Raw genomic sequence first — 26,542 nt, forward strand, 5'->3', positions numbered from 1 at the left:
CATACAGGATACACCCAAGGAGAAACACACCAAGACACATATTAACCAAACTATCAAAAATTAAATACAAAGAAAAAATATTAAGAGCAGCAAGGGAAAAATGACAAATAATGCACAAGGAAATCCCCATAAGGTTAACAGCTGATCTTTCAGCAGAAGCTCTGCAAGCTAGAAGGGAGTGGCAGGACATATTTAAATTGATGAAGGAAAAAACCTACAACCAAGATTACTCTACCCAGAAAGGATCTCATTCAGATTAGACAGAGAAATTAAAACCTTTACAGAAAAGCAAAATCTAAGAGAATTCAGCACCACCAAACCAGCTTTACAACAAATGCTAAAGGAACTTCTCTAGGCAGGAAACACAAGAGAAGGAAAAGACCTACAATAACAAACCCAAAACAATTAAGAAGACGGTAATAGGAACATACATATTGATAATTACATTAAATGTAAATGGATTAAATGCTCCAACCAAAAGACATAGACTGAATGAATGGATACAAAAACAAGACCCATATATATGCTGTCTACAAGAGATCCACTTCAGACCTAGGGACACATACAGAGTGAAAGTAGAAGGATGGAAAAACATATTCCATGCAAATGGAAATCAAAAGAAAGCTGGAGTACGAGTTCTTATGTCAGACAAAATAGACTTTAAAACAGAGACTGTTACAAGAGACAAAGAAGGACACTACATAATGATCAAGGGATCAATCCAAGAAGAAGATATAACAATTGTAAATATTTAAGCACCCAACATAGGAGCACCTCAGTATATAAGGCAAATACTAACAGCCATAAAAGGGGAAATCGACAGTAACACAATCATAGTAGGGGAATTTAACACCCCACTTTCACCAATGGACAGATCATCCAAAATGAAAATAAATAAGGAAACACAAGCTTCAAATGATACATTAAACAAGATGGACTTAATTGATATTTATAGCACATTCCATCCAAAACCAACAGAATACACATTCTTCTCAAGTGCTCATGGAACATTCTCCAGGATAGATCATATCTTGTGTCACAAATCAAGCCTTCGTAAATTTAAGAAAATTGAAATCGTATCAAGTATCTTTTCCGACCACAACGCTATGAGACTAGATATCAATTACAGGAAAAAATCTGTAAAAAATACAAACACATGGAGGCTAAACAATACACTACTTAATAACCAAGAGATCACTGAAGAAATCAAAGAGGAAATCAAAAAATACCTAGAAACAAATGACAATGAAAACACGATACCCAAAACCTGTGGGATGCAGCAAAAGCAGTTCTAAGAGGGAAGTTTATAACAATACAATCCTACCTTAAGAAACAAGAAACATCTCAAATAAACAACCTAACCTTACACCTAAAGCAATTAGAGAAAGAAGAACCCCAAAGTTAGCAGAAGGAAAGAAATCATAAAGATCAGAAATAAATGAAAAATAAATGAAGGAAACAATAGCAAAGATCAAGAAAACTAAAAGCTGGTTCTTTGACACGATAAACCCAATTGATAAACCATTAGCCAGATTCATCAAGAAAAAAAGGGAGAAGACTCAAATCAATAGAATTAGAAATGAAAAAGGAGAACAACTGACACTGCAGAGATACAAAAGATCAGGAGAGATTACTACAAGCAACTCTTGCCAATAAAATGGACAACCTGGAAGAAATGGGCAAATCCTTAGAAATGCACAACCTTCCGAGACTGAACCAGGAAGAAATAGAAAATATGAACAGACCAATCAAAAGCACTGAAATTAAAACTGTGATTTAAAATCTTCCAACAAACAAAAGCCCAGGACCAGATGGCTTCACAGGGGAATTCTATCAAACATTAAGGGAAGAGCTAACGCCTATCCTTCTCAAACTCTTCCAAAATATAGCATAGGGAGGACCACTCCCAAACTCATTCTACGAGGCCACCATCACCCTGATAGCAAAACCAGACAAAGATGTCACAAAGAAAGAAAACTACAGGCAAATAACACTGATGAACATAGATGCAAAAATCCTCAGCAAAATACTAGCAAACAGAATCCAACAGCACATTAAAATGATCATACCCCATTATCAAGTGGAGTTTATCCCAGGAATGCAAGGATTCTTCAATATATGCAAATCAATCAATGTGACACCATATTAAAAACTGAAGGAGAAAAACCATATGATCATCTCAATAGATGCAGAGAAAGCTTTTGACAAAATTCAACACCCATTTATGATAAAAACCCTGCAGAAAGTAGACAGAGAGAGAACTTTCCTCAACATAATTAAGGCCATATATGACAAACCCACAGCCAACATCGTCCTCAATGGTGAAAAACTGAAACCATTTCCACTAAGATTAGGAACAAGACAAGGTTGCCTACTCTCACCACTGTTATTCACCATAGTTTTGGAGGTTTTAGTCACAGAAATCAGAGAAGAAAAGGAAATAAAAGGAATCCAAATGGGAAAAGAAGAAGTAAAGCTGTCACTGTTTCCAGATGACATGATACTCTACATAGGGAATCCTAAAGATGCTACTAAAAAACTACTACACCTAATCAATGAATTTGGTAAAGTAGCAGGATACAACATTAATGCACAGAAATCTCTTGCATTGCTATACACTAATGATGAAAAATCTGAAAGTGAAATTAAGAAAACATGTCAATTTACCACTGCAACAAAAAGAATCAAACATCTAGGAATAAACCTACATAAGGAGACAGAAGACCTATATTCAGAAAATTATGACACTGATGAAAGAAATTAAAGTTGATACAAATAGATGGAGAGATATACCATGATCTTGGATTGGAAGAATCAGCATTACTACCCAAAGCAGTCTACAGAGTCAGTGAAATCCCTATCAAACTACCACTGACATTTTTCACAGAACTAGAACAAAAAATTTCACAATTTGTATGGAAACACAAAAGACCCCGAATAGCCAAAGCAATCTTGAGAAAGAAAAATGGATCTGGCGGAATAAGGCTTCCTGACTTCAGACTATACTACAAAGCTACAGTAATCAAGGCAGTAATGTACTGGCACAAAAACAGAAAGATAGATCAATGGAACAGGATAGAAAGCCCAGAAGTAAACCCATGCACATATGGTCACCTTATGTTTGATAAAGGAGGCAAGAATATAGAGTGGAGAAAAGACAGCCTCTTCAATAAGTGGTGCTTGGAAAACGGGACAGCTACATGTAAAAGAATGAAATTAGAACACTCCCTAACACGATACACAAAAAATAAACTCGGGCTTCCCTGGTGGCTCAGTGGTTGAGAGTCCGCCTGCTGATGCAGGGGACATTGGTTTGTGCCCCGGTCCAGGAAGATCCCACATGCTGCAGAGCGGCTGGGCCCATGAGCCATGGCCACTGAGCCTGCACGTCCAGAGCCTGTGCTCCGCAATGGGAGAGGCCACAACAGTGAGAGGTCCGCGTACCGCAAAATAAATAAATAAATAAATAAATAAATAAATAAATAAATAAATAAATAAATAAACTCAAAATAGATTAAAGACCTAAATATAAGGCCCGACACTATCAAACTCTTAGAGGAAAACATAGGCAGAACACTGTGTGACATAAATCACAGCAAGATCCTTTTTGCCCCAACCCCTAGAGAAATGGAAACAAAAATAAACAAATGGGACCTACCTAATGAAACTTAAAAGCTTTTGCACAGCAAAGGAAACCATAAACAAGACAAAAAGACAACCCTCAGAATGGGAGAAAATAGTTGCAAATGAAGCAACTGACAAAGGATTAATCTCCAAAATATACAAGCAGCTCATGCAGCTCAATATCAAAACAACAAACAACCCAATCCAAAAATGGGCAGAAGAACTAAATAGACATTTCTCCAAAGAAGATATACAGATTGCCAACAAACACATGAAAGAATGCTCCACATCATTAATCATTAGAGAAATGCAAATCAAAACTGCAATGAGGTGGCTTCCCTGGTGGTGCAGTGGTTGAGAGTCTGCCTGCCGATGCAGGGCACATGGGTTCGTGCCCCGGTCCGGGAAGATCCCACATGCCACGGAGCGGCTAGGCCCATGAGCCATGGCTGCTGAGCCTGCGCGTCCGGAGCCTGTGCTCTGCAACGGGAGAGGCCACAACAGTGAGAGGCCCACGTACCGCAAAAAAAAAAAACTGCAATGAAGTATCGTCTCTCACCAGTCAGAATGGCCATCCTCAAAAAATCTACAAACAATAAATGCCGGAGAGGGTATGGAGAAAAGGGAACCCTCTTGCACTGTTGTTGGGAATGTAAATTGATACAGCCAGTATGGAGAACTGTTTGGAGGTTCCTTAAAAAACTAAAAATAGAACTACCATATGACCCAGCAATCCCAGTACTGGGCATATACCCTGAAAAAGCCATAATTCAAAAAGAGTCATGTACCCCAATGTTCATTGCAGCTCTATTTACAATAGCCAGCACATGGAAGCAACCTAAGTGTCCATCAACAGATGAACGGATAATGAAAATGTGGCACATATATACAATGGAATATTAGTCATAAAAAGAAACGAGGGCCTCCCTGGTGGCGCAAGTGGTTGAGAGTCCGCCTGCCGATGCAGGGGATACGGGTTCGTGCCCCGGTCTGGGAGGATCCCATATGCCGCGGAGCGGCTGGGCCCGTGAGCCATGGCCGCTGAGCCTGCGCGTCCGGAGCCTGCGCGTCCGGAGCCTGTGCTCCGCGACGGGGGAGGCCACAACAGTGAGAGGCCCGCATACCGCAAAAAAAAAAAAAAAAAAAAAGAAACGAAATTGAGTTATTTGTAGTGAGGTGGATGGATCTAGAGTCTGTTATACAGAGTGAAGTAAGTCAGAAAGAGAAAAACAAATACCGTATGCTAACACGTATATATGGAATCTAAAAAAAAAAAAATTGTCATGAAGAACCTAGGGGCAAGACGGACATAAAGACAGAGACCTACTAGAGAATGGACTTGAGGATACAGGGAGGGGAAAGAGTAAGCTGGGACAAAGTGAGAGTGGCATGGACATATATACACTACCAAACGTAAAATAGCTAGTTGGAAGCAGCCGCATAGCACAGGGAGATCAGCTCGGTGCTTTGTGACCACATAGAGTGGGGGGAGGGAGGGAGACGCAAGAGGGAAGAGATATGGGGACATATGCATATGTATAACTGATTCACTTTGTTATAAAGCAGAATCTAATACACCACTGTAAAGCAATTATACTCCAATAAAGATGTTAAAAAAAAAAAAAAGTTGGGGTGGAGAGAGTAGTTAATTGGCTCTCTTCACTTTCTTACCTCCCATTTATTCACTGTTTTCTTTTAAAATTTATTTTTATAATGATATAGTAATATATACAAAAGAATAATGTACTGTATACATGTATGTGTTGTGAGTGTGTATGAAAAATAAATACTGATTCTCTACCATGAAGCTGAAAAAAGAATAATTACCAATGCCTTTGAAGGCCCTATGTGTCCCACCCAGTCTTATTCCTACCCTCCTGCCCCAGAAAAGTGGGTAAACGGCAATTGTGAATTATTTGCTCATCTTTCCCTTGCCTTTACTTGTGCTACACATGTGTATATGCCTAAACAGCATATTGTACTGGATGATTTTATTTCTTATTTCTTTTTCCCTCTTGACTCAAATATCTTGAGCTCTGTGGTATCTTCCTGTGCCCTTGTACTATCCACTGTTCTTATTCTTTGTCACTATTTCCCCTCCCCCATCCAATAAAACACATTACTTCTTTTTTTTTTTTTAGCTGCGTTGGGTCTTAGTTGCCGCACAGGCTTTCTCTAGTTGCAGCATGCGGGGGCTACTCTTTGTTGCAGTGTGCAGACTTCTCATTGCGGTGGCTTCTCTTGTTGCAGAGCACAGACTCTAGGCGCACAGGCTTCAGTGGTTGTGGCACACAGGCTCAGTAGTTGTGGCTTGCGGGATCTAGAGCACAGGCTCAGTATTTGTGGTGCACTGGCTTAGTTGCTCTGCGACATGTGGGATCTTCCCAGACTGGGGATCGAACCGTGTTCCCTTCATTGGCAGGCGGATTCTTAACCACTGCACCACCAGGGAAGTCCCAAAACACATTACTTCTGTCATTCAAAAGACATCGTAAAGAGAGACTTTAGGAGAGAGCCAGGCTTCGGGTTTACATGAGCAGGGAGTGGGTGTCAGTGGCCAGCGGGAGGGAGCCATCAGCTGCCAAAGTAAATGCAAGAATCCAAAAATGGGATGGGTCTTGTGTCAGGATAGTCACTCTGAGATTCCCATGGTGTCCTAGATGGTCACCTGACCATCTTAATGGAAAATCTTAATGCCTTAGTGGAAAAAAGAATAAGCGTGTTAATCAAGGCAGGTTAGGATGTCATACTAAGGAGACTGGACTTTTCCTGCAGGCCTTTGGGAAGCAATTAAAATTTTGAAGAAGGAAGTAACTGATTCAAGGCAGATGAGATGGGAGACAGGAAGGCCAGTGAGGAACACCTATCCTGGGGCAGGCGTGCAGGGGTGACTGGAGGGCTGCACGGGAGAGACACTGCAGACAGAGTTGAGCGAGACCTAGCAACTGCTTGGATGTGAGAGATGCTGGAGAAAGAGGAGTTGGTGATGGCTGAAATTTCAAGTGACCAGGATGGAAACACCGTAATGTTCTTTAACCAAAATAGGTGACAAAGAGGTAAATTTGAGAGCCATGCTAACTAGAACAGCCCAAAATGCTAGTGGTCATCTCTGTGCCATGGTCCAGAGAATAATGATTAATTCCAGCCTTTCTCTCAGAAAAGGAATCAGGGGTGGGCAAATCTATCAATACATTTCCTTCTTTGAAGCGTTGTGGGTTTATGTGTTAAATGATAACTTTCGTTAAGTGATTCCAACTCTCTTAGAGTTACAACTTCCCTACCTTTCAGTTTCTCATACATAAAGTGAGGGACTGGAATAAGATGGTCTCTAAGGCCCTTTCCATTTTTGTAATTGTACAACTCTCGGAACTTTGCCCAGAATAGTAAACAGTAGCAAAAGCAATTATGAGCTTGAGAGTCAGAGAGAATTAAATTCGAATGCCTGTTCCAGTGTGAACCTGTGGCCGCCTTTGGCTGCCCTGCGTCTCCTCCTGAAACTCAGTGTGATAAAACCTCACAGGGCTGCTGTGAGTCTGCTTGTACGTGAAAATGCCCAGCTCAGTGCCTGGCACAGTGTAGGTGCAGGGTAAAGATTGATTTCCTCCCTCCCTCCCTTCCTTCCTTCCTTCTTCCTCCCTTTGTTACCAAAGAGAGAGCATTAGTCTGGCTTCTCAACTGGTGCTGGGGGAAAACTTTCTCTGTAGGCTCTTCTGCAGTGCCCCAAAGCAGCTGTTGTACCAGAGAACTGCTTTTCACCAGCTATGTTCACTTTTACCCCAAAACACGAGACCTTTGGCTTTAAGAGAAGCACGAGTGGCAAGGAGACCCTCGGCAGTGGGTCTGTAGTTCTTCCAGCTGGACGGGATCCCACTCTAACATCACACCAGGAACTGTGTGTAAAGTGATGAGGAGTCACCCCATCTTTCCTGCACAAACGAGCAACAAACACATTAACTAGTTATCTGTAAGGGACATGGTGAATCAGATGGAGTATTTACAGGATACTTTACGTTTGCAATGCTGAGATTTTAAACCAAAGCTCCCTCTAATAGTTAAAGATCTACTATTCAAGCATAACGACAGCCTGCAGCTCTGTAAGCCAGTTCCTGCCACCCTGACCCCAGGCGTCGAGTTTATCAGGATTCTCAGCAGGAAGAGACAAGGAGTAGTCCCCCTCTCCTGCAGTGAACACTGGAATGTTACGTTTTCCTCGAAGTTAGTGCCCCTCTCCTGCAGATCTCAGCTGTGGAGAAAATGAAAAAGAAAAAGGTTGGGGTCCCCTGGCTTCTGAAATTTGAATGCCACTTGGCCCTGACATGATGTTTGGTTTTTGGCTCCATTGCACAATTTTTTAAGATCAAGGAGTTCTGTACATCCTATTCCAACATTGTTCAGTGTTTCTATACTTTGGAATTTGTTTGTGGCGGGGTGGGGGACAGGAATCCCTCTCAGTCCTTGAGGAAGTACCATTTAGAGACCTTACTGTTTCCTAAAGGAGAAGCCTTGAAGTGTGGAATATAAATATGCATTAACTCTGATGCAGAGTTCTACACTTATTAAGCCTTACATGTGAGAAAACAGACACATAGAAGCTAAAGTTCTGGTCCTGTTTCTCTCCCTTCATTTAGAAAAGATCAGTGAGGTCCTGCAGGTTTGCAGACACTCTGAGATGCATCTAAACCTCTGTTCTCCAGCTCACCCTATTCAGCAAGGCAGACCACAAAGCAAGCTGGGTAGGCAAATGAGCTTTATCCCTGGTTACTTTGAAAATGCATTAATTTTTCAGCAGGCAGTTGTTAAATACCTACAGTGTGCTAGTCAGCGTACACAGTGGGGATAAAAGATAAATGAGACAATTCCTGGACTCTTGTTGATAGTAGGCTGCTACTAGTTTACAGCCTAAGACTCTACTCCACAATTTGCCAATTGTTTTGTATCCTGATGAATCCATCATATCTCCACCGCACCGAACCCCAAGTCATGTCTGAGGCTTTAAAGTTCCCAGAATGCCACCTAGACATAGGAAAAAAGTGAGAACAAGAAATGAACAAAATCACAGAAGCTGACTCTGAAGAGCAGCCACCTCTATAACGGAATACTTCATAAGGCCTTTGATTTAAAAATGTCCTTTGCTCCTTTAAGAAGCTTCCCTGGTTCTAGCACTCTCTGCAAAATGGATGATTGATCACCAATGGAAACTTAATTACCAATTAATTGGTAACTATTGAACTGACAGTACATCTCGGTTATCTGCTACTCCTCAGAGCAATCTATAGCACTTTAGTGAAGAAAAGTTTCTAATTAAATAGTAAAATAGCACTCACAAATATATCAAAAAATGTCTAGAACTACAACATCTTATTAAACGTCATAGGTTTAGCATCTCTGAGACTCTCTGTTTGCTAACTTATCACCATTTAAAATAAAAAAATAGTTGTTGCTATGTAAAACAGGATGTTAGGTGATATTTAACCATAAAAGTTAATAGATGTAAGAACTTTGCATTCTATGTGACAGAAATTTGACATTAAGGAGTAAGGTTATTTTACATAAGGGTGACTAAATTTTTTATTTCAGTTTGTTCTTAAGCACGAAATTGGTTTGAAATATGCTCTAACAACTTTCTGATTATTACAAATACAATAGGACAATAATAGAAAATCTCTAATCTTCAAATCATTTTCCTGGACTTGTAGCTACATACAAAGATGTGTAAAACTGAGCTTTTTCTCTCTTTCTTCAAGTTAGACTTTGTCTTCTTTATACACCTTCTTGCCCCCCATTATCTGCCCCAAAGTTACCAATTTGCAATTATCTTTTCAGGACAGTTGGGGTGAGTCAGTCCATTTGTCCCTTATAAACTCATAAACTATCCCTATTCCTGAAAAAAAACTAGCTTTAGTAATATTGGTTCATATCTTCACACTCATTCCCCATCTACCCATAACTGATTTACTTACTTGTTCATTCATTCAATTAGTATTTATTAAACATCTACTATGTGTGATATTTCATCTACTACTAGCAATACAGTGGTAAACAAGCAGGGTCCCTAAAGACAGGGAGCCACTTGGGAGAAGTCTCACATCACTCTTATATCACACAAGCGAATAGTAGTTGCAGCTATAACGAGTGCTATTTCACATAGTAAATGGTATTATGACAGTCTATAATAGAAGCATTTGACCTAGATATTGGGGTCAGGGCAGGCCTTCTGAGGAACTGATGACAAGCTGAGATCTGAAGGAGGCATAGGAGTTAACAAGGTGAATGGAGGTGGAAGGAGCATTCCAGGCAGAGGGAACAGCATGTGCAGAGGCCCTGTCATGGAGGACACGTGGCTATTTAGAGAACTAAGAGAAGGCCAGCTCACTGGAGCATAGAGAGCAAGGAAGAACGCAGTGCAGGGTGAGTCTGGAGAATTTGAGCAGGAACCAGATGATGCAGGGTCCAATGGGGCATGTTAAAAGTTTTGTCCTTGATCCGAAGAGCAGTGGGGAAATGTTCAGTGTTTTAAGCAGAGTGACATGATGAGATTTGTGGTTTAAAAAGAAAATTTGGCTGCAGTGTGGAGAATAGACTTTGAAAGAGATTGGATGAGATTGGACGGGGCAGGTCCAGTTAAGAAGCCAATGTCATAGTCCAGGAAAGGATGGAGGTGCCTTCGATGAAGGTTGCCGTGGTAGAGATAGAGAAAACTGTAGAGACCCAGGAGATATTTAGAAAGTGCAATTGATGGGAATTGGTGATGAACTGTGTATGGGGAGGAATGACGGATGACACTTAGATTTCTGACTTGTGCACCTGGAGAAGTGGTGGAGACATTTGCTGGGGTGCATTATATCACAAGGTCAGGCATGGGGGAAGATTGTGGTTTCTACTTTGGTCATGTTGAGCCTGAGGTCTTTGAGACATCTGAGTTCAGATTTCATAGGCAGTTTGATAAATGCACAGTCAGCTCAGAGGAGCAAGTTAGCCTGGAGGTACAAATGTGAGTGTCAACTAAATAGAGTGAAACTGAGATATCCTGGGTGGGGAGTATGAAGAGTGAGTGAGCAGAGGAGCAGCCCTAGGATGGAGCCTTGAGAAACTCTAACATTGACAGGCAAGCATGGATGGTCCTGCAAAGGAGACAAATGTTACAATCTGAGAAGTAGTAGAAGGAAGACCAGCAGACTGAAGTGTCGAGGTGAAGGGAAGGATCCATAGTACTTAAATTGTCATGTGTTAGTGAACAATATTCTTTAAATCCTTTCACTTAGAGTTAAAGCTAAAAGATAAATACCTGATTTGGTGGTAATTGCCTTTTAGTTAGCTAGTTAACAAAGCATTTGATGTACAACTTTTACATTTTTTGAGCCTTTCACCATAATGAGGACAAATACTCTATGTTCTCTGTGCTGGGTTCTAATATAAGAGATTTCTGTAAACTAGCTCATTTAATCTTTACAACAGCTCTGTAAGGTAAGTACATTTCTGTAATTCTCTCAATTTTACAAATGGAGGAACTGTAACAGAGATAACATGAAATTCACAAACAGAGGGAGGTTATAGAAATTACATACAACGAGTAACCATTAAGGACCAGGGTTTGATGCAGGCACCTAGGTCTGGAGTCTGCTCTGCTGCTTCCCCATGAATTATCCCCACCACCCCGCTGCGCACAAATGCACAAAGGAACACATTTTAAAATATAATGTCCTAGTGTGATTCTGACATTTATGATTATTCCAGTTGATATTCATCTCATTGGACTTGCCTGCTAGAAGCATTACCTTCATGTCCAGGCCTGAAACGTTCATAGTTTTGTTTTTCTTTTACTAGCACCAGCTAAGTTCCATTTTTATGTACGTACATATCAAATCGTGATACAAACTGTGAGGGAAAGATTTGCCCCTAGTTTTAGAGTCTATATATACACAGCAGCACCTACTGATACTAGAGTCATTTAGGTCACTAGAATTGTTTCTGCCTCTCTGGGACTATTTGTCTATTTGCAAACTGTCTATTATCCTTGCCATTCCCTCCAAGCTCTAAAAAGACACACCAAAAAGTTTCTTAATAGCTTGCTCACATCTGGACTCACATTAATTCTATGACCATATTTTATTCCAGACACTTTTGAGAAATTCATCAGGCTGCGAAGCGCGCAGTGACGAATACCGAACGGAGTTTACCACAGCTTTGCAGCGCGTTGACTTATTCATGGGCCAGTTCAACCAAGTCCTCTTAACATCTATATCCACCTTTATTAAAGGAGACCTCACCATCGCTAATCTTGGAACGTCAGAGGGTCGATTCATGCAGGTACATACTTTCTGAGAGTGGCTGTGTCTGTTTTATCCGGTGTTATGCAATTAATTTCCTTCTCTTTTTACAGTAAGGTGTTTGCAAATACTGTAAGTGAAAACCACAGTGGAAGCTAGAGGCATAGACTGAAAGCAAAACAATGAAGCTTGGTCCACTTTTTATGAAGTGTATGGCCTTTTTTCGTTGTTAAATTCTTAAAGCTTTCAGTTTAAATGTGGTTGCTTTAATTTTCTTGCCTGGAATGGTTTGGGTTTTTTTTTTTCCATTCATGATTTCTATCACATGATTGGAAAATAAAATGAAACAATTAAAGCACTTCCAGGCGATGTTTTCCTATTTCAAGGGAAGCTACGGATCAAAAGAGAGCTATTGTGTGAACCGTGTGTCTCCATGAGAAGAAACATTCACATCATTGAGAAATATTGGCAGGAGTTAGGAAGGGACGTTATCATCAAAATCCCATTGTAACTCTAGTTCTCCTGATTCTGCAAAATGATGGGGTCAGACACAAAAAAGTGCAAACACTGGGAAAAAAAGATCCGGATTTTGTTAAGAAATGCCTTTAATGGATAGCAACAGTATTTCCATACAATAAAAGTTCACATTTCAGACTTGCAGTTATCGTGTCCCCTAGATACAAGAACCCTAGAACTTTGCAGAAATAAAAATGCTCTCATGTTGGGTCTGTTTTACTCCTTTAATAGTTATTGGTAGTGCTTTCAACATGAGTTCATTAGTAGATTCTTGGTTAATACACAGTGACGATGGTATCTATGGAAATGTTGACTTTCCTCAAAGACTAGAAATTTCTTTTAAAGAAGAATGTTTATTTCATAATCATCTGACATAATTAACAGCCCAGTCCAGCAATGACTGTTAGTAAACGAATTGAGGACGATGATGTTTTCCTAAGACTTGCCCATCTATACATTCTCTACCTGTATTCTTTAACAAATATATTTTTAAAAAGTTACCACTGTCTTTGTAGCAGTCTGGGTACTGATCAAATGTTTTTCTTGTACTAGTGGGCATGGTGGAATTTTTTCAAAATCATGAAACGTGTAAATAAAACTTTCCCACCTCAAAATGAATCATATATTGTAGGTCCTGCTATCTAAATAATCCCACACTTGGTCTCCCCTCCTCCCATTGCTTCACAATTAACTACACTTTTTCTCCCACCACCCCCCGCCAGCCCAGTGTTCTTATTCACCCACTTCAGAGCATTCAGTGCTGTCGTTAACTCCTCAAAATGTGAAGGAGAGATGCCCAGTCTCCTCCCACACAGGCAAGCACTCTAACATATTTGAAATATGATCATATCTATTATCCTTGTAAAATGGGTTTGTTATGTAGTATTTATATGTGTTTTTAGTTTACATTGATGTTGTTCTGTAGAATTCCAAGAAAAATCTGAAGGAGGATGACTGAATTCATCTATTGAATTCCTATTGTGTTTACTATGTTGATTTGCTTCCCTTTATCTTTTTTCTGCTTTTCTTTTTTTCTTAATTGTCTAATACCTCACCAATCCAGTTCCATATTAATAAGCTTTCTACAGTCACTTTAGGTCTGACGCTTTTTCACATCATAAGGTTCCTGGCCTATTTCCAGATTCTAAAGTTCTAATAAAATTCCATTTTTAGATAGATTGCTTTAATAGCTAAGTAAATTCTACTGTGTGACAGATTTCACAACCCAAGTGATATGTTATATACATCAGTCTCATTATAATAGAAATGCTTTAACATTTCTATTAAAAATGTAACAAATGTTTTATTCTTGTCTCCCAGCATTTTCATAAAAGAAGCCATAGTACACCTTTGCATCCATAACACCAAAGATGAAAATAAGTATATAAGTAGATATTTATTTTATGAAAAGCACTGCTATCCTTGATTTTTTTTTAAACCAGGTGGCTCTTAATTCATCAAATATGTATCAAGAACGTACTAACTTTGCTTTACTAGGCAAGTAAGTGCAGCTAAGGAAGCAGTGACACAGAACCTGCCTCTGAGGAACTAAAATTTCAGTAGGGGAAATAAAAACATGTATCTGACACGAAGAGTAGAGAAAACAAAGACATAAAAAACACAGGGCTACTGAGACCCACAGAGAGAGGATCTATTTCTCTGACACTTGCCCAGAAGAATTCCATTTAGTAAAATTTTATGTAAATAAACCTAAACCATTTAAAGAATCAACATCACTGAAATCCAGTTTGTTTACAGCAAATAATGTGGAGGCGGAGTCAGGAGTGCAGCAGAAATTTGGGGACCATCCAGCTTAATCTATCCAAGCAGTAACCTACCAAGTTCTGTAAATGTTTTGACTGCACTGAAGTGCTGAATCTGGGGCCAAGCCTAAGTTTCTACAACCCGTGTTTTAATAATACTATGAAGTTTCTGTTACAATATAGAAGGGACATAATTTTCCCAAAGACAGCTGCCATACATGAAAAGGAATAGAAAAATGATTTTACTTCCTTCCTACCCTGAAGCCTAAAGGCAAAGTTGCTTTGCAAATGTTTTCTCCCAAGAGTTTGCAGCTGTTTCTGCCTTTCCTATTGTGCTTATGTTCAACTCTGGCTGGGAATACAAGCTTCAGCCCCAGCTGTCGGGTGCAAAGTGAATCAGGTATTTCACAGTGGTTATTTGATTAGAAAGAATTATATTGTTTAGCTAACAATATTATACGTATGGAAGAGAAGACATTTTTGACATGTTTTTAACATTTAAACGTGTAACTTACACAGGTGCAGCTATGTCTAAATATACTAATGTGTACATACATTCAAGTCTATCTGTAGAGCTATGTCAGTGTAGATGTAGATTTCAAAAACAGTTTTTATTTGGGTGATCACTCTGGGATGCTCTGAAGTAAAATAATATGATAAGCAATGTTTGAGATAGTATAAGTAAACAGTAAGAACACGCCTTCTTATGAATTTTGGAGGCAGAGCAGATGTAGAAAAGAACAAGGCTGGGGAACATGAGCACAGTGTGCAGGGCTACATGGGAGAGGGAAGCAGGATACTCATGAAGATCACAGGACTAATCACAGGGATTGCCCACATCTCCCCTTCTGAGCTCCTCATCTAATCTACATCCAAAAACAATGCTTGCTTGATTTTTTTTTACAGCACTTATATAAGGCCTTTAATCTCTAGATGCAAGCATCGTTATTAAAATATTTGTGCATGACTGTCAGGCCGGGGAGAGCAAGTGGATGGGGGTGGGGTGGGAGTGGGGAGGCACTTTCAAGACTTGTTGAAAGTTCAGCTCCACATTCACTGGGCAGCTACCTTGTCTATATACAGTGGCCACTGCCTGAGCACTGTCACAGATTTCATTAGGTTCTTTGGCATTATCCTTGCTCTTCTCCCATCACCCTTTCTCCTCTCCCCAGTTCCTTGATGCTGTTACCACCGATAACCCCTTTTCTCTTGTGCCTCTTAACTGGACTAGTTGGTCTTAAGCAAGAAACTTCAAGAGGTAGGGACCGCCTAAAAAGACATCGTTAGCTCATGATCATTACTTATGACCATTACTTAAAGGATTATGTTAGTAATCAGTGAACTTGACAATAATTACTCACTTCTAGTAAGAAGAATCGATTCATCTATTGACCTCCTGTCTCTAAATTTCTTCAGCTCCTGTGCTGCCATCATGGCATGTCAGTGCTTTGTGCTCGAAGCCTGCAGCATACATTTCATTTGGGATTACTGCTATTTTAGACTATATAGACACAGATCATCAACTCATCAATGCTGTGAGCAGCCTGCAGAGACACAGCCAAACAAAGCTTGAACTTGATTGCTAACTTACCCGTCTCCTTTATAAAATGCTCAGATAAAAATATCATCTGCCTTTTTTTAAGGTGTACATCATTGATTTAGTTACATATCTAAAGAGTGGTAGCTTTGCTATATTTCTTTAGAGGAAAATATACTTCATGGGTTCTGAAATTTCTTTTGGGAGAAAAAGAACCTATTGTAAATAATGATTTCAGAGTTATGTCCATAACAAAAAATTAAGCCCAGCTCATATATAGTCTCCTAAAATGAATTAATGCATGGTCTTGAAATATATATATCTTATAAACTGTTATAGCATAGAAATTTCAAACACCATACATATTTGAAACCATGGGAAAGTGCTAACCTTTTGTTTGTTTTGGTTTTTTTGGTAGCAGGGAGTAACTGGAATTTCTTGTTCGGGTGCTTATTTGAAAAAGTGGAGAGACATTTTAAAACAGGAAATATATTTATCAGTAGTTTTTTCAAAATTCAGACAGATATACTCTATATATAGATTGGCAAATCCTACAACCATTGTATTTGGAATACTGGTTTGAAAGTATTGGATTTTTTTAAATTTTTACAAATTTACTAGCTTATTTGGTTTTTAGATGCTTGAAATTTTTTACAAAGTTCTCAGTTTGGTATTGACTCATTTTGACTCACTTTGACTCATTTCAAAAAGTTGAAACACACATACACATCGGTATTACAATCATTAAAAAAATTGTTTTACTTTTTGTACATACCCTGGCCTTTGTAGTGTCTGGTTGATATAGAAGCTCTTGTGCCCACTTACCAAAAAGAGTGAAATAACAGAGCAAAGTTTCATTTAATTCAACTTTTGCCACCTGGTACTTTGTCTTACTACTTCTAATTTTGAGTTGTCAGCACCAATCAGCAATTTCCACTTCTTATGTTTCATTTTTTTAATTCCAGAAAATTAGATGTTTACCTTGGTTGAAACAAAACTCTTTATATCTGATTTCTTTCTAAACAAATACCAATTTCTCTCACATACTTAAGATATAAACCTATAGCTGGTGTTTTAGTCAGTTCGGGCTGTTGTAACAAATTACAATAGACTAGGTGGCTTAAAAAACCAAACATTTATTTCTTACAGTTCTGGAGGCTGCGAATTCCAAGATCAAGGTGCCAGCAGATCTGGAGTCTAGTGAGGGCCTGCTTCCTGGTCCACAGATTGCCATCTTCTCACTGTGTCCTCACATGGTGGAAAGAGGGCATGAGAACTCTCTGGAGTCCCATTTATAGGGCACTTATCTCATTCATGAGAGCTTCACCCTCATGACCTAAGCAGCATCCAAAGGCCTCATCTCTTCACACCATCACACTGGGGATTGGGATTTCAACATATGAACTTGGGGCGGGGGGTGGACACAAACATTCAGTCCATTGCAAAAGGCATCAGAAGCCATACCTTGAAAATGCAAACCAAACTCTTGAAGGTTATCTAAATGTCTGGAGCATTAAAAGCCCATCCCTTCATCAAGGCTTAAGTAGTCTTCTTATTTCAATCTATTCATATGTTTAAGGAATAGATATGCCTTTTGGACCTACTATGTGCCAGATCTGTACTAGAAACTAGAGAGAAAGCAGACTCATTTCCTGGATCTGTAAGTTCACATCCAGTTATAACCCAGTTTGTTTATTAATGGTGTCATCTCCTTCACTTACATTTTTTTTCTCTCTCAATTCACTGGGGAATGTGCTGCATCTCCCACTCTGCTTCTCCTAGTGAGAATCCATTTTTGTTTCTTCTACCCCTCCCCCACCTCCAGCCTCTCTAGATCTCTGTTTTACAAAAGTCCTGTCTGACCATGAGGTATGTTCTTCAGAGAACTGGTTGGGAGGCTGAGCAGGTGATACCCAAGTATCAGTCTCAGGCAGGAGGAATGGATGGAAGCCTGTGAACCTTCAGAAGTAAACTGGTCTTTTACTTAATTTAAGGAAACATTTTGCAGATAAATACAAACCAACCACAATGAAGTACCACTTCACACCTACTAGGATGGCTATAATCAAGAAAATGGAAAATAACAAATGTCAATAAGGATGTGAAGAAATTGGAACACTCATACATTGCTGGTGGGAACGTAGAATTATGCATCCCATATGGAAAATGGTCTGGCAGTTCCTCAAAAGGTTAAATATAGAGTTACCGTAAGACCCAACAATTCCACTCCTAGGTATATACCCAACAGAAGTGCAAATATATATTCTCACCAAAAGTTAGACTTGGATGTTCCTAGCAGCATTATTCACAATAGCCAAAAAGTAGAAACAACCCAAATGTCCATCAACTGATAAATGGATGAATAAAATATAGTATATTCATACAAAGGAATATTATTTGGCAATAAAAAGGAATGAAGTACTGATACATACTCCAACATGGATGAACCTTGAGAACATTAAGTGAAAGAAACCAGTTACAAAAGACCACATATTGTAGGATTCCATTTACATGAAATGTCCAGAATAGGAAAATCTGCGGAGATATAAAGTAGATTAGTGGTTGCCAGGAACTGGAGGGTATGACGGGCTAGGGTGGATGATGGCTAAGGCGTGTGGGGTTTCTGAGGTAATGAAAATATTCCAAAATTAGTTGTGAAGATGGTTGCACAAATCTGTGAATATGCTAAAAACCACTGAATTGTCTACTTTAAAAAAATGAGGAGAAAAACCACGTATCTCACATTATGTGAGAAATAATATCTCATGTTAAATTGTATTCATCCTTCTTAAAGAAAATTAAATTCTAAAACAGTTTAATCGAAAGTAGAACTCTGGGGCTTCCCTGGTGACGCAGTGGTGGAGAGTCCGCCTGCCGATGCAGGGGACACGGGTTCGTGCCCCGGTCCGGGAAGATCCCACATGCCGCGGAGCGACTGGGCCCATGAGCCATGGCCGCTGATCCTGCGCGTCTGGAGCCTGTGCTTCGCAACAGGAGAGGCCACAACAGTGAGAGGCCCGTGTACCGCAAAAAAAAAAAAAAATAGAACTCTGTGTGTGGGGTGAAGAGGTCTGGCCTTTATGTATTTATAGATATATTACATAGAATTACTTTGTTCAGGGTCATGAATTTATGGCCCTAGCCACAAGGTTTTATTTTATTTTATTTATTTTATTTTTACATATATTTTATATATATATATTTACATATATATTTACATATATTTCTTCCCCTGTCCTCCCCCAGGTAATTTGAGATCATAGCCACCGCAGTCAAGTAAATTCAGATTCCTCCCTACTCCCTCACCCTAGTCTTGTATTTTCAAGAGCATTAAAGAAAACGGTTTTGAGAACGAAACACTAAAGATTAGTTGTCAGCACGGTAGAAACTCAAAAGATAGTTGCCAGTCTTCTATTTCTTACTCATTGTCCTAAGACTGCCATGTGATTTATCGTAAGAATTAAATTTAAATGCTGGATTCTATTCTGTCCTTAGAAATATCTCCATGACAACCAAAAGGAACTCCTAACTTCTTGCAGACATTGCTTCAGGAGTATTTTGAGAGTTAAAGTGGTTACCCAATCATTTAGAATTCTGGCAATAAGAGAAAGTGAGGAATTAATGATAGAAACAATAGCAATAGGTATCCCTCCAGAGAAAGGGCTAATGATCAACTAAAACTGTATTTGCATCTGTGATATGACCTCTGCTTGAAACTCCAAGCAGTCGTCTCACTTTCCACACAGCCTTTCTGTCTTCTCTGGTTCATTCCTTTTTCTATAACAAGCCACACTTATCCTAGCTCATGATCAAAAGTTGAGCTTGCCAGCTGTACTAATAACATTTCCTCTGTGCCATCAAAAACTATTTAGATGTGGAGTCTTTCTCCTTAGGCACACTTAACTTGTGCAGCCAAGATTACAAATACTCCAGAAACAAGGAGTATTTGGCAAGACAAATATATTGTGAAATTTGTTTTAATGCTTTGACTCATAAGTGGCTCTTGGGAGCTCAGAGTTGAAGTTTTTTATTGGTATTTACTCTGGTGCTCCAAGAGTAGATCGGTTGAGTGTTTAAAAAGAGGTCAAGCAAACAGATTCTGGCATGAGATAAAGCTCCTTGGAAACCTGACTCTTGTACTTTCTAGCTGAGATTCTCTGTCATCTTTTCTTTATGGAAAACAATAGTACCTACCCTGTAGGATTATTGTGAGGAGTAAATAAAATACCCAGTTAAAGCACTTAGCACAATGCCTGGCTCAGTTACCATCATATATGGTGTTCTTCAGACAAAAAGTCTTAACTGGTAATGCACCAAATCAATCTATCCAAGTTCCAGAGGTGCAAAGAGCTTCTTTATGAAAAGAGTAATGTTAATCCTTTCTGGGAAATGAATATTTGGATAGGCTTAAGATAGTTGATAAAGTCAAAGATGATGACCTATTAATTAAGCAGGGATTGCTTATTATAGATAGGGGAAATGATATTAAAGAGAGCAAGAAGATAGGAGACAAAACAGTAGTAGGAGGTGACTGTTATGTAGCAGGTCTGAATAGAATGGAAGGTATAAGAGAGAAACAAAACGCAAATACCTATAGGCAGGTTCAGAGGGATGAATGATCTCCAGTGAAGTAGAAAGCACAGAATGAGGCAGAGAACAGTCAGGTTATTAAGAGAGGCTGGTGTATTGTTTTGGTTTTTACTTGTGTGTGAGAAAATGAAAATTTTTTTCACCTTTTCAGTTTGAAGTGATTGACAACAATCAGGGAAATATGAAAAAATTGGGGGGGCAGGGAGGCGTGAGGAGTAGGAAAAACAAGAGGTGGTGAGAACCAGAAGTACATCAAGATAGAAAAATTGGTTAACTGAAATCTGGATAATTTGGGATAGAACTTTGGTTTTCTGATAGTCTGCTTGTAACCAGCACCCAAAGGGAGGTAGGACTGGTAATTGAACTTCTTTTTACTTCCCTTACAAAAGTCACAAATAACTATTTGGCCCTAAATTTAGGAATAACAGTAGTTTCCATCCTTTCCCATTCTGACCAAATGACCTTCGATCCATCACTTAACTTCTGTGCAAATATAGCCACCCTGCTTAATGGAGTTGTTTTGAAAGTGTTGAGTGTTTGGGATAGAACAAATATTAGAAAAAGAATGTCATGATGTTTAATTTTTATAGCTGTGTGTGAGCGTGGTTGGTTTCTCTCTCAACAGTCCACTCTCTGGGAGCAAATTAGGGACTTTGGGAATCTTCCCAAATTGTTTCAGGCAACTTGACTCCTTTATTATACTGAAGAAAAAATTTACTACTGGTTCCCCAAAACATTTGTATGTTGTGTGTTTGTTAGAGTACTAAGCAGTTCATTCCCATTTTATGGATAAGAAAGCTGAGGTAGATGGAGTAGTTATTTATTATTTAATCCTAATCTCACAGCTGCCCACATTTGTCCCATGATTTCAAACACATGGCAAATAAACGCACTTTCAGTGAAATGTAAAAGGGTATTTGGATGTCAGGCAATTTCACAAACTCAATTTCAAGCCCAGAGCTATGCTCAGCCTCCTGTACCCTCCTGTAGATACAACCTTATGCCCTATTTAAGAATGAGAGTCCCTCTGAGTGCTCCTAAACTCTCCTGTAGTCTGAGTGTTCATCTCAGATAGTCATCTGATTTTATACCTGGACTTCATTATTACTGGGTTCTAGCAATGGGGCAGATGGAAACTATATAGCTGAGAACCATCCCAAATTAGAAATACCTAACAGCAAGAATCACACCAATCATCAAACCTCATTTCCAAGGCATTGTTAAAACCATCAGGCCTTATTGTAACACCAGGCCAAGAAGCAGAACTTTAGTTATAATCAAAGTAAAAAAGTATGCTGGGACAATGGTCTGTAAGAAATGACAGCACACCCTTTCAAAGTTAGCTGAGGGCCTATTTTGATCTCAAAAGATCTATACATATGGCTTAAGAGTAGCAAAGCTGGAACCAAATCCAGTTCTCCAGACTTCCCATTCACTACCCTTTCCATTACATCAAGGGAAGCTGCTCAGTGGGGTGGGTCAGGAGAAAACATTAAAAAATAATCCAGAATCCTTGTAGCATAAGGGAGGTCTTCTGTGCTAGGCAGAGTTTTGGTTCCTCCAGTTCCCAATACAATCGTGAGGGTTTGTCTGCATGTGCTGGCTGATTGACTGGAAGATCTCCTTCCCTAGAAATCATTAAAAGATAACAGGCAAAACTCTGTCTTGGGGGTGCAGATGAACTGTCTTCAAGGCAGGAGATTAGAAGATGTCGTATTGATTTACAGTGAGATAAACTGTTGGGCCTATAGTTCAAACACCCATGAGCTCGTCTAATCTGGTATTACCATTATCGTCCACATTTTCCCCTGACAGTATATTTAAACTGAGCTTGTTAGACTAAGGGTGCTTTCTGATTTGTTTCTCAGGTTGTGGTTTCTCGATCAGGATCATTAACCCCACACGTGAATTTTCGCCTGGATTCCCACCCTGTGTCTCCAGAAGCAATTGTGGAGCACCCGCTAAACCAAAATGGCTATACACTCGTTGTCACTGGGAAGAAGGTAAGCCCTGTTCCCCAAGGAGGTTCCATAAATGTGGTTCCTCCTCAGTGGATATTTACAGCCAGTGTCATCTGGTCCTTTTTAACTTTTCTCTTCGTCTGGATTCACCTCTCTTCTATCAGGTTCTTTCCTGAGTATTCCAGAGATCTTCTGAAATCAAGTTAAATTTTTACTCAGGGAAGATTGGACCTATGTTAGGTCCTCTTCATGATGTGAACTTCTTCTTTTGTCCTGTATTTCTCAATGAGAAAAACAAACACGCAGAATGAGAATTACAGTCCTAAGGGCAGAACTCTAGTGCAGGCAGATAAACCCTGAGGTGTACCTTGGAATCTGACGCTGGCCAGTAATCCCTTTTCTCTGAGAGGAGGTGCATTTTGATGCCAGAATGATATGTAAACTTACTTAGAATTTCCCGGGGGCTCAAGTGTGTTTTCCAGCAGCTTAATTTATACTCTCTTGAGGGATAAATTGGGAGATTGGGATTGACATATACACACTACTATATATAAAATAGAAAATAAAGACCTACTATATAGCATGGGAACTCTACTCAATACTCTGTAATGACCTATATGGGAAAAGAATCAAAAAAAGTGTGGATATATATGTATGTATAACTGATTCACTTTACAGCAGAAACTAACACAACATTGTAAGTCAACTATACGCCAATAAAAATTTTTTAATAAAATAATAAAAATAAAATCATCTCAGACAGAGCAAAATGTCCCAATAAATAGAACCTCTAACATTGCATGGTAATGCTTATGTTCACTGGACAGTAATGGTAACTTTTATCACATATGCGCCAACAGTGGAAGGAAGAAAGAAATTTGGTTTTTTTATTTTAATCACATGAGCATTATTACATGATTGCACACATAGGTGCTATCCCTGTCAGACTCTGTAAAATTATATTTATATGTATCTTCGATGTACTTAGTTTTTATTAACAAGCAAACAAAAAACCCCTCTGGAAGCTCTTTCCATCACTTGTCTTCACAGATCACCAAGATCCCGCTGAATGGCTTGGGCTGTGAACATTTCCAGTCCTGCAGTCAGTGCCTCTCCGCCCCTTCCTTTGTGCAGTGTGGCTGGTGCCATGATAAATGTGTGCGACTGGAGGAATGCCCTGGTGGAACATGGACTCAAGAGACCTGTCTGCCTACAATCTACAAGGTAGAAGTCTCTGTCAGCTGTCATGTGTGTTTTTTGGAAATCATAAATCCCACTGATGGAAAAATTCAAAAATTAATGTATTCATTTAGGTGTGAGGCATCAGCCCAAGCACTGTCTCCCTCCACGTTTTTCTTTTTCTTTTTTTTCTGGCCGCAGCACGTGGCACGTGGGATATTAGTTCCCTGACCACGGAGCAAACCCACACCCCCTGCATTGGAAGCACAGAGTCTTAACAACTGGACCACCAGGGAAATCCTACCCCCGAGGTTTTTCCTTTAGGGTGGTGTTTGGGCACATGCCCCTAGGCCCTGCTCTTGAAGTGCTTGCTTCACACTCTCCTTGGGCAGTTGCTCTCCCTTAGTGCTATGTGAATAAAAGAGTGGTGGCTAGAGAGCAATACTGCTCTCCATTTCCTCACACTGGGACCTGTTCCCTTCTGGCCTGCCCATTCTCTGATTCCTCACCAGCTGCTTTATCTACCAGGTACCCATGCATGAGCCTTCATCACACACGGGGATCCACTCATGGCATAATCTAGAACCCTAACCTGGACCGTGCAAGCTAGAGATCCCAGCCATGCTGGAGCAGGCAAAACAGGAGGTTTCGTTCTGTCTGACACATAGATGGTGGCTGTTTCATCACTGATGAGTCTAGAGGTTACCTCTCAGGGCAAGGTGGGAAGCAAGTGGATGGTGGACAAATGGGTGACTGTGTGCCTTCTCTCAAAGTTCCTGGAAGAGAAGTAAAAGCACAGCTGGTGACTACACTAACCTCTATACTCTGTAAGCCAATTCATTATTTAATCCATTCCAAAAACATTTACTGAGTGCATACCACACAGCTGGCACTCTTCTAGACAATGGGGAGATACAGTCCCAGACAAGACAGAAGTGCCTCCTGCTCTTAGAGAGCTGAACTTCTAGAAGTGGACTTCAGCCATGACGTTGTAGCCACACTCTCTCTCTGTTGCCTTATTTACTTAAGCATGTGTTTGGCACTATGAAAATCTCCATGGCAATTTTTTTTAATTTTTTTCTTGATCCAAACACATTTTGCTTGAAGCTACTTCCCTGGTGAGGAACCAGTGTATATTTTCTCTGCCTACATGTGGAACAGTTGGACTTAGTACTAAGTAGTTCCTGTGAAAGATTCAAGTTAAAGGTCTTGGTTGGTCGCCTGTTTCAAGCCCAAGTAAACAAAGTGTACGAGTTAGAACAGGAACCACCCCCAAGAGCATGGCTGTTTTCATTTAGTTACGGTTTGGGGAAAGATTTGTACCGGGTGACTGTGTTTTAAACCAAATCATTTTATGTTAGGTGTGACACAGTTATTAAGACTCAGCTTGATCAGCTAGAGAATAAACTAGGAGATATTAAGAAAACAAATTTAAATCTATACTGTATTATTTATGCACTTTTTGTGTGTTTAATATACTTTTAAAACCACATGCAGTTTTATACGTTTTAAAACACGTAGCCGTGGCAATTTGAGACAACAGACCTCTGAATTCAGCTATTCCATGAAAGAGATATGGGGAGTGTGTGTGTGTGTGTGTGTGTGTGTGTGTGTGCGCAATTAAATCACAACAATTTCATTTTAAAAACAGCCAAGCTGATGTTTTAAATAAAGAGCAGGTTAAGAACTTGTACAAATGAAACATTTAATTTTGACTAATGTACCTCCTTTTATTAGTAATGAAAGCTATATTAAAATGGTTAAAAAACAGTAAATATTTTAGAATTTTCTAGAACCAGAGAATCTCTCATAATGTTTGAATCACGCCCCCCCCCCCCCACAACCCCACACCTTCCCTAACTCCAGCACCCTAGCTGGAAATTTTTAAAAGGTTGGACTGCATCGTGCACAATTCACTGAGGCTTGGGTGCTACAGTTAGAAAAAACGTAATGCAGCTGAGTCCATAAATCCCTTTCGGTTCATAGTTGTTAGGAAGATTTCATGCTGCACTAGAGCATGACATTTAGCATTCTTACTGCAAAAAATAAGACAGATTATTCATCTTTTTCTTATCTGTCTTAAACGCTGCAGGCACAAAACCCAGCTAATGTGTAGAGTTTCACTTTCCAATAAATGTAAGTCAACCTGCTTTTCAAGGTACATGATGTTCAGTGGCTGAAATTCTTTGCAGTTCCACATATGAAATATTTCAGGATTGCAAGCCCATTATTTTGTTTCAAACATGTTATCTGATCTTGTACTTAGAGAGCAGTGAAAAATGCTTCAGAAAAGGAAGAGCACTTTCCAATATATTCTGAATTTATTAGGATAAAACTGTCATTCTTGTAGGATTAGAGTTTAGTCCCAGTGAGACAATAAAACAGTTTATTAATTGATCAGAAGACTCAGATAAGAAGCAACAGCGATATCTTATGAGGGACCTGAGATATCTTATCTCACGCCTGCAATATACTGCCACCAATATATTTGTGACATTTACTGAAGAGACAAATTTTAATTTTCCAAGGTTTTTGGTGGTGGTGGTGGTGGTGGTGTTTTAACTTTCTCATGTATATCCTAATGGGTTTTGAAAATATGATCATTTAAATCATTTTCACCTGTGAAAGGACAGTAGCTACTTTTGTGGCTAGCTCTACCCTATCCAGACCCAGCCTCTGTGGCTTTATGCCGGACACTCATTTCCTTCTCACAGAGTTTCTCTACCCTCAGGGTAACTCAGAGTTTGCCAGCCCATTGTTGGTTCTGTCCAAGGGTGTGTAGTCCAAGACTGCATCCTTCCTTTTCCCCTGGAAGAGTGAACGTTACCCCATAAGCTAAGGCAGTAAAGCTCAGATGCCCCCCTCTGATATTTCAGCCGGGAGGGGAAAGCTAAGTAGAGCTGGCTTTTCAAATCCTGATGATCTAGCAGAGGTTTTATAGTATCCCTTTCTGTTGCCAGCACACCAACCGAACAACTCTCCGTGTCTTTTCTGAAATCATCACCCAATCGCTTTGCCTTATATAGAAAGTGGTGATGAATGTGGAGTGACAGACTTCAATTTTTACATAGAAAGGGGGGAATCCAGACAGGGGGATCAGGCCAA

General features: G+C 39.6%; 1 protein-coding gene across 2 annotated transcripts in view; it reads left to right on the plus strand.

Moving 5' to 3' along the window:
* MET (MET proto-oncogene, receptor tyrosine kinase) overlaps positions 1 to 26,542 on the plus strand; it is a 129,839-nt gene that overhangs the window by 59,130 nt on the left and 44,167 nt on the right. For both annotated transcript variants that reach the window (XM_060108712.1, XM_060108713.1), the window contains 3 exons: positions 11,740 to 11,931; positions 22,166 to 22,300; positions 23,309 to 23,482. In XM_060108712.1, coding sequence (XP_059964695.1) covers positions 11,740 to 11,931; positions 22,166 to 22,300; positions 23,309 to 23,482 — 501 coding nt within the window. The remainder of the gene's footprint in view (positions 1 to 11,739; positions 11,932 to 22,165; positions 22,301 to 23,308; positions 23,483 to 26,542) is intronic.

The sequence above is a fragment of the Mesoplodon densirostris genome, chromosome 9, assembly GCF_025265405.1.
Source record: "Mesoplodon densirostris isolate mMesDen1 chromosome 9, mMesDen1 primary haplotype, whole genome shotgun sequence".
Lineage (NCBI taxonomy): Eukaryota > Metazoa > Chordata > Mammalia > Artiodactyla > Ziphiidae > Mesoplodon > Mesoplodon densirostris.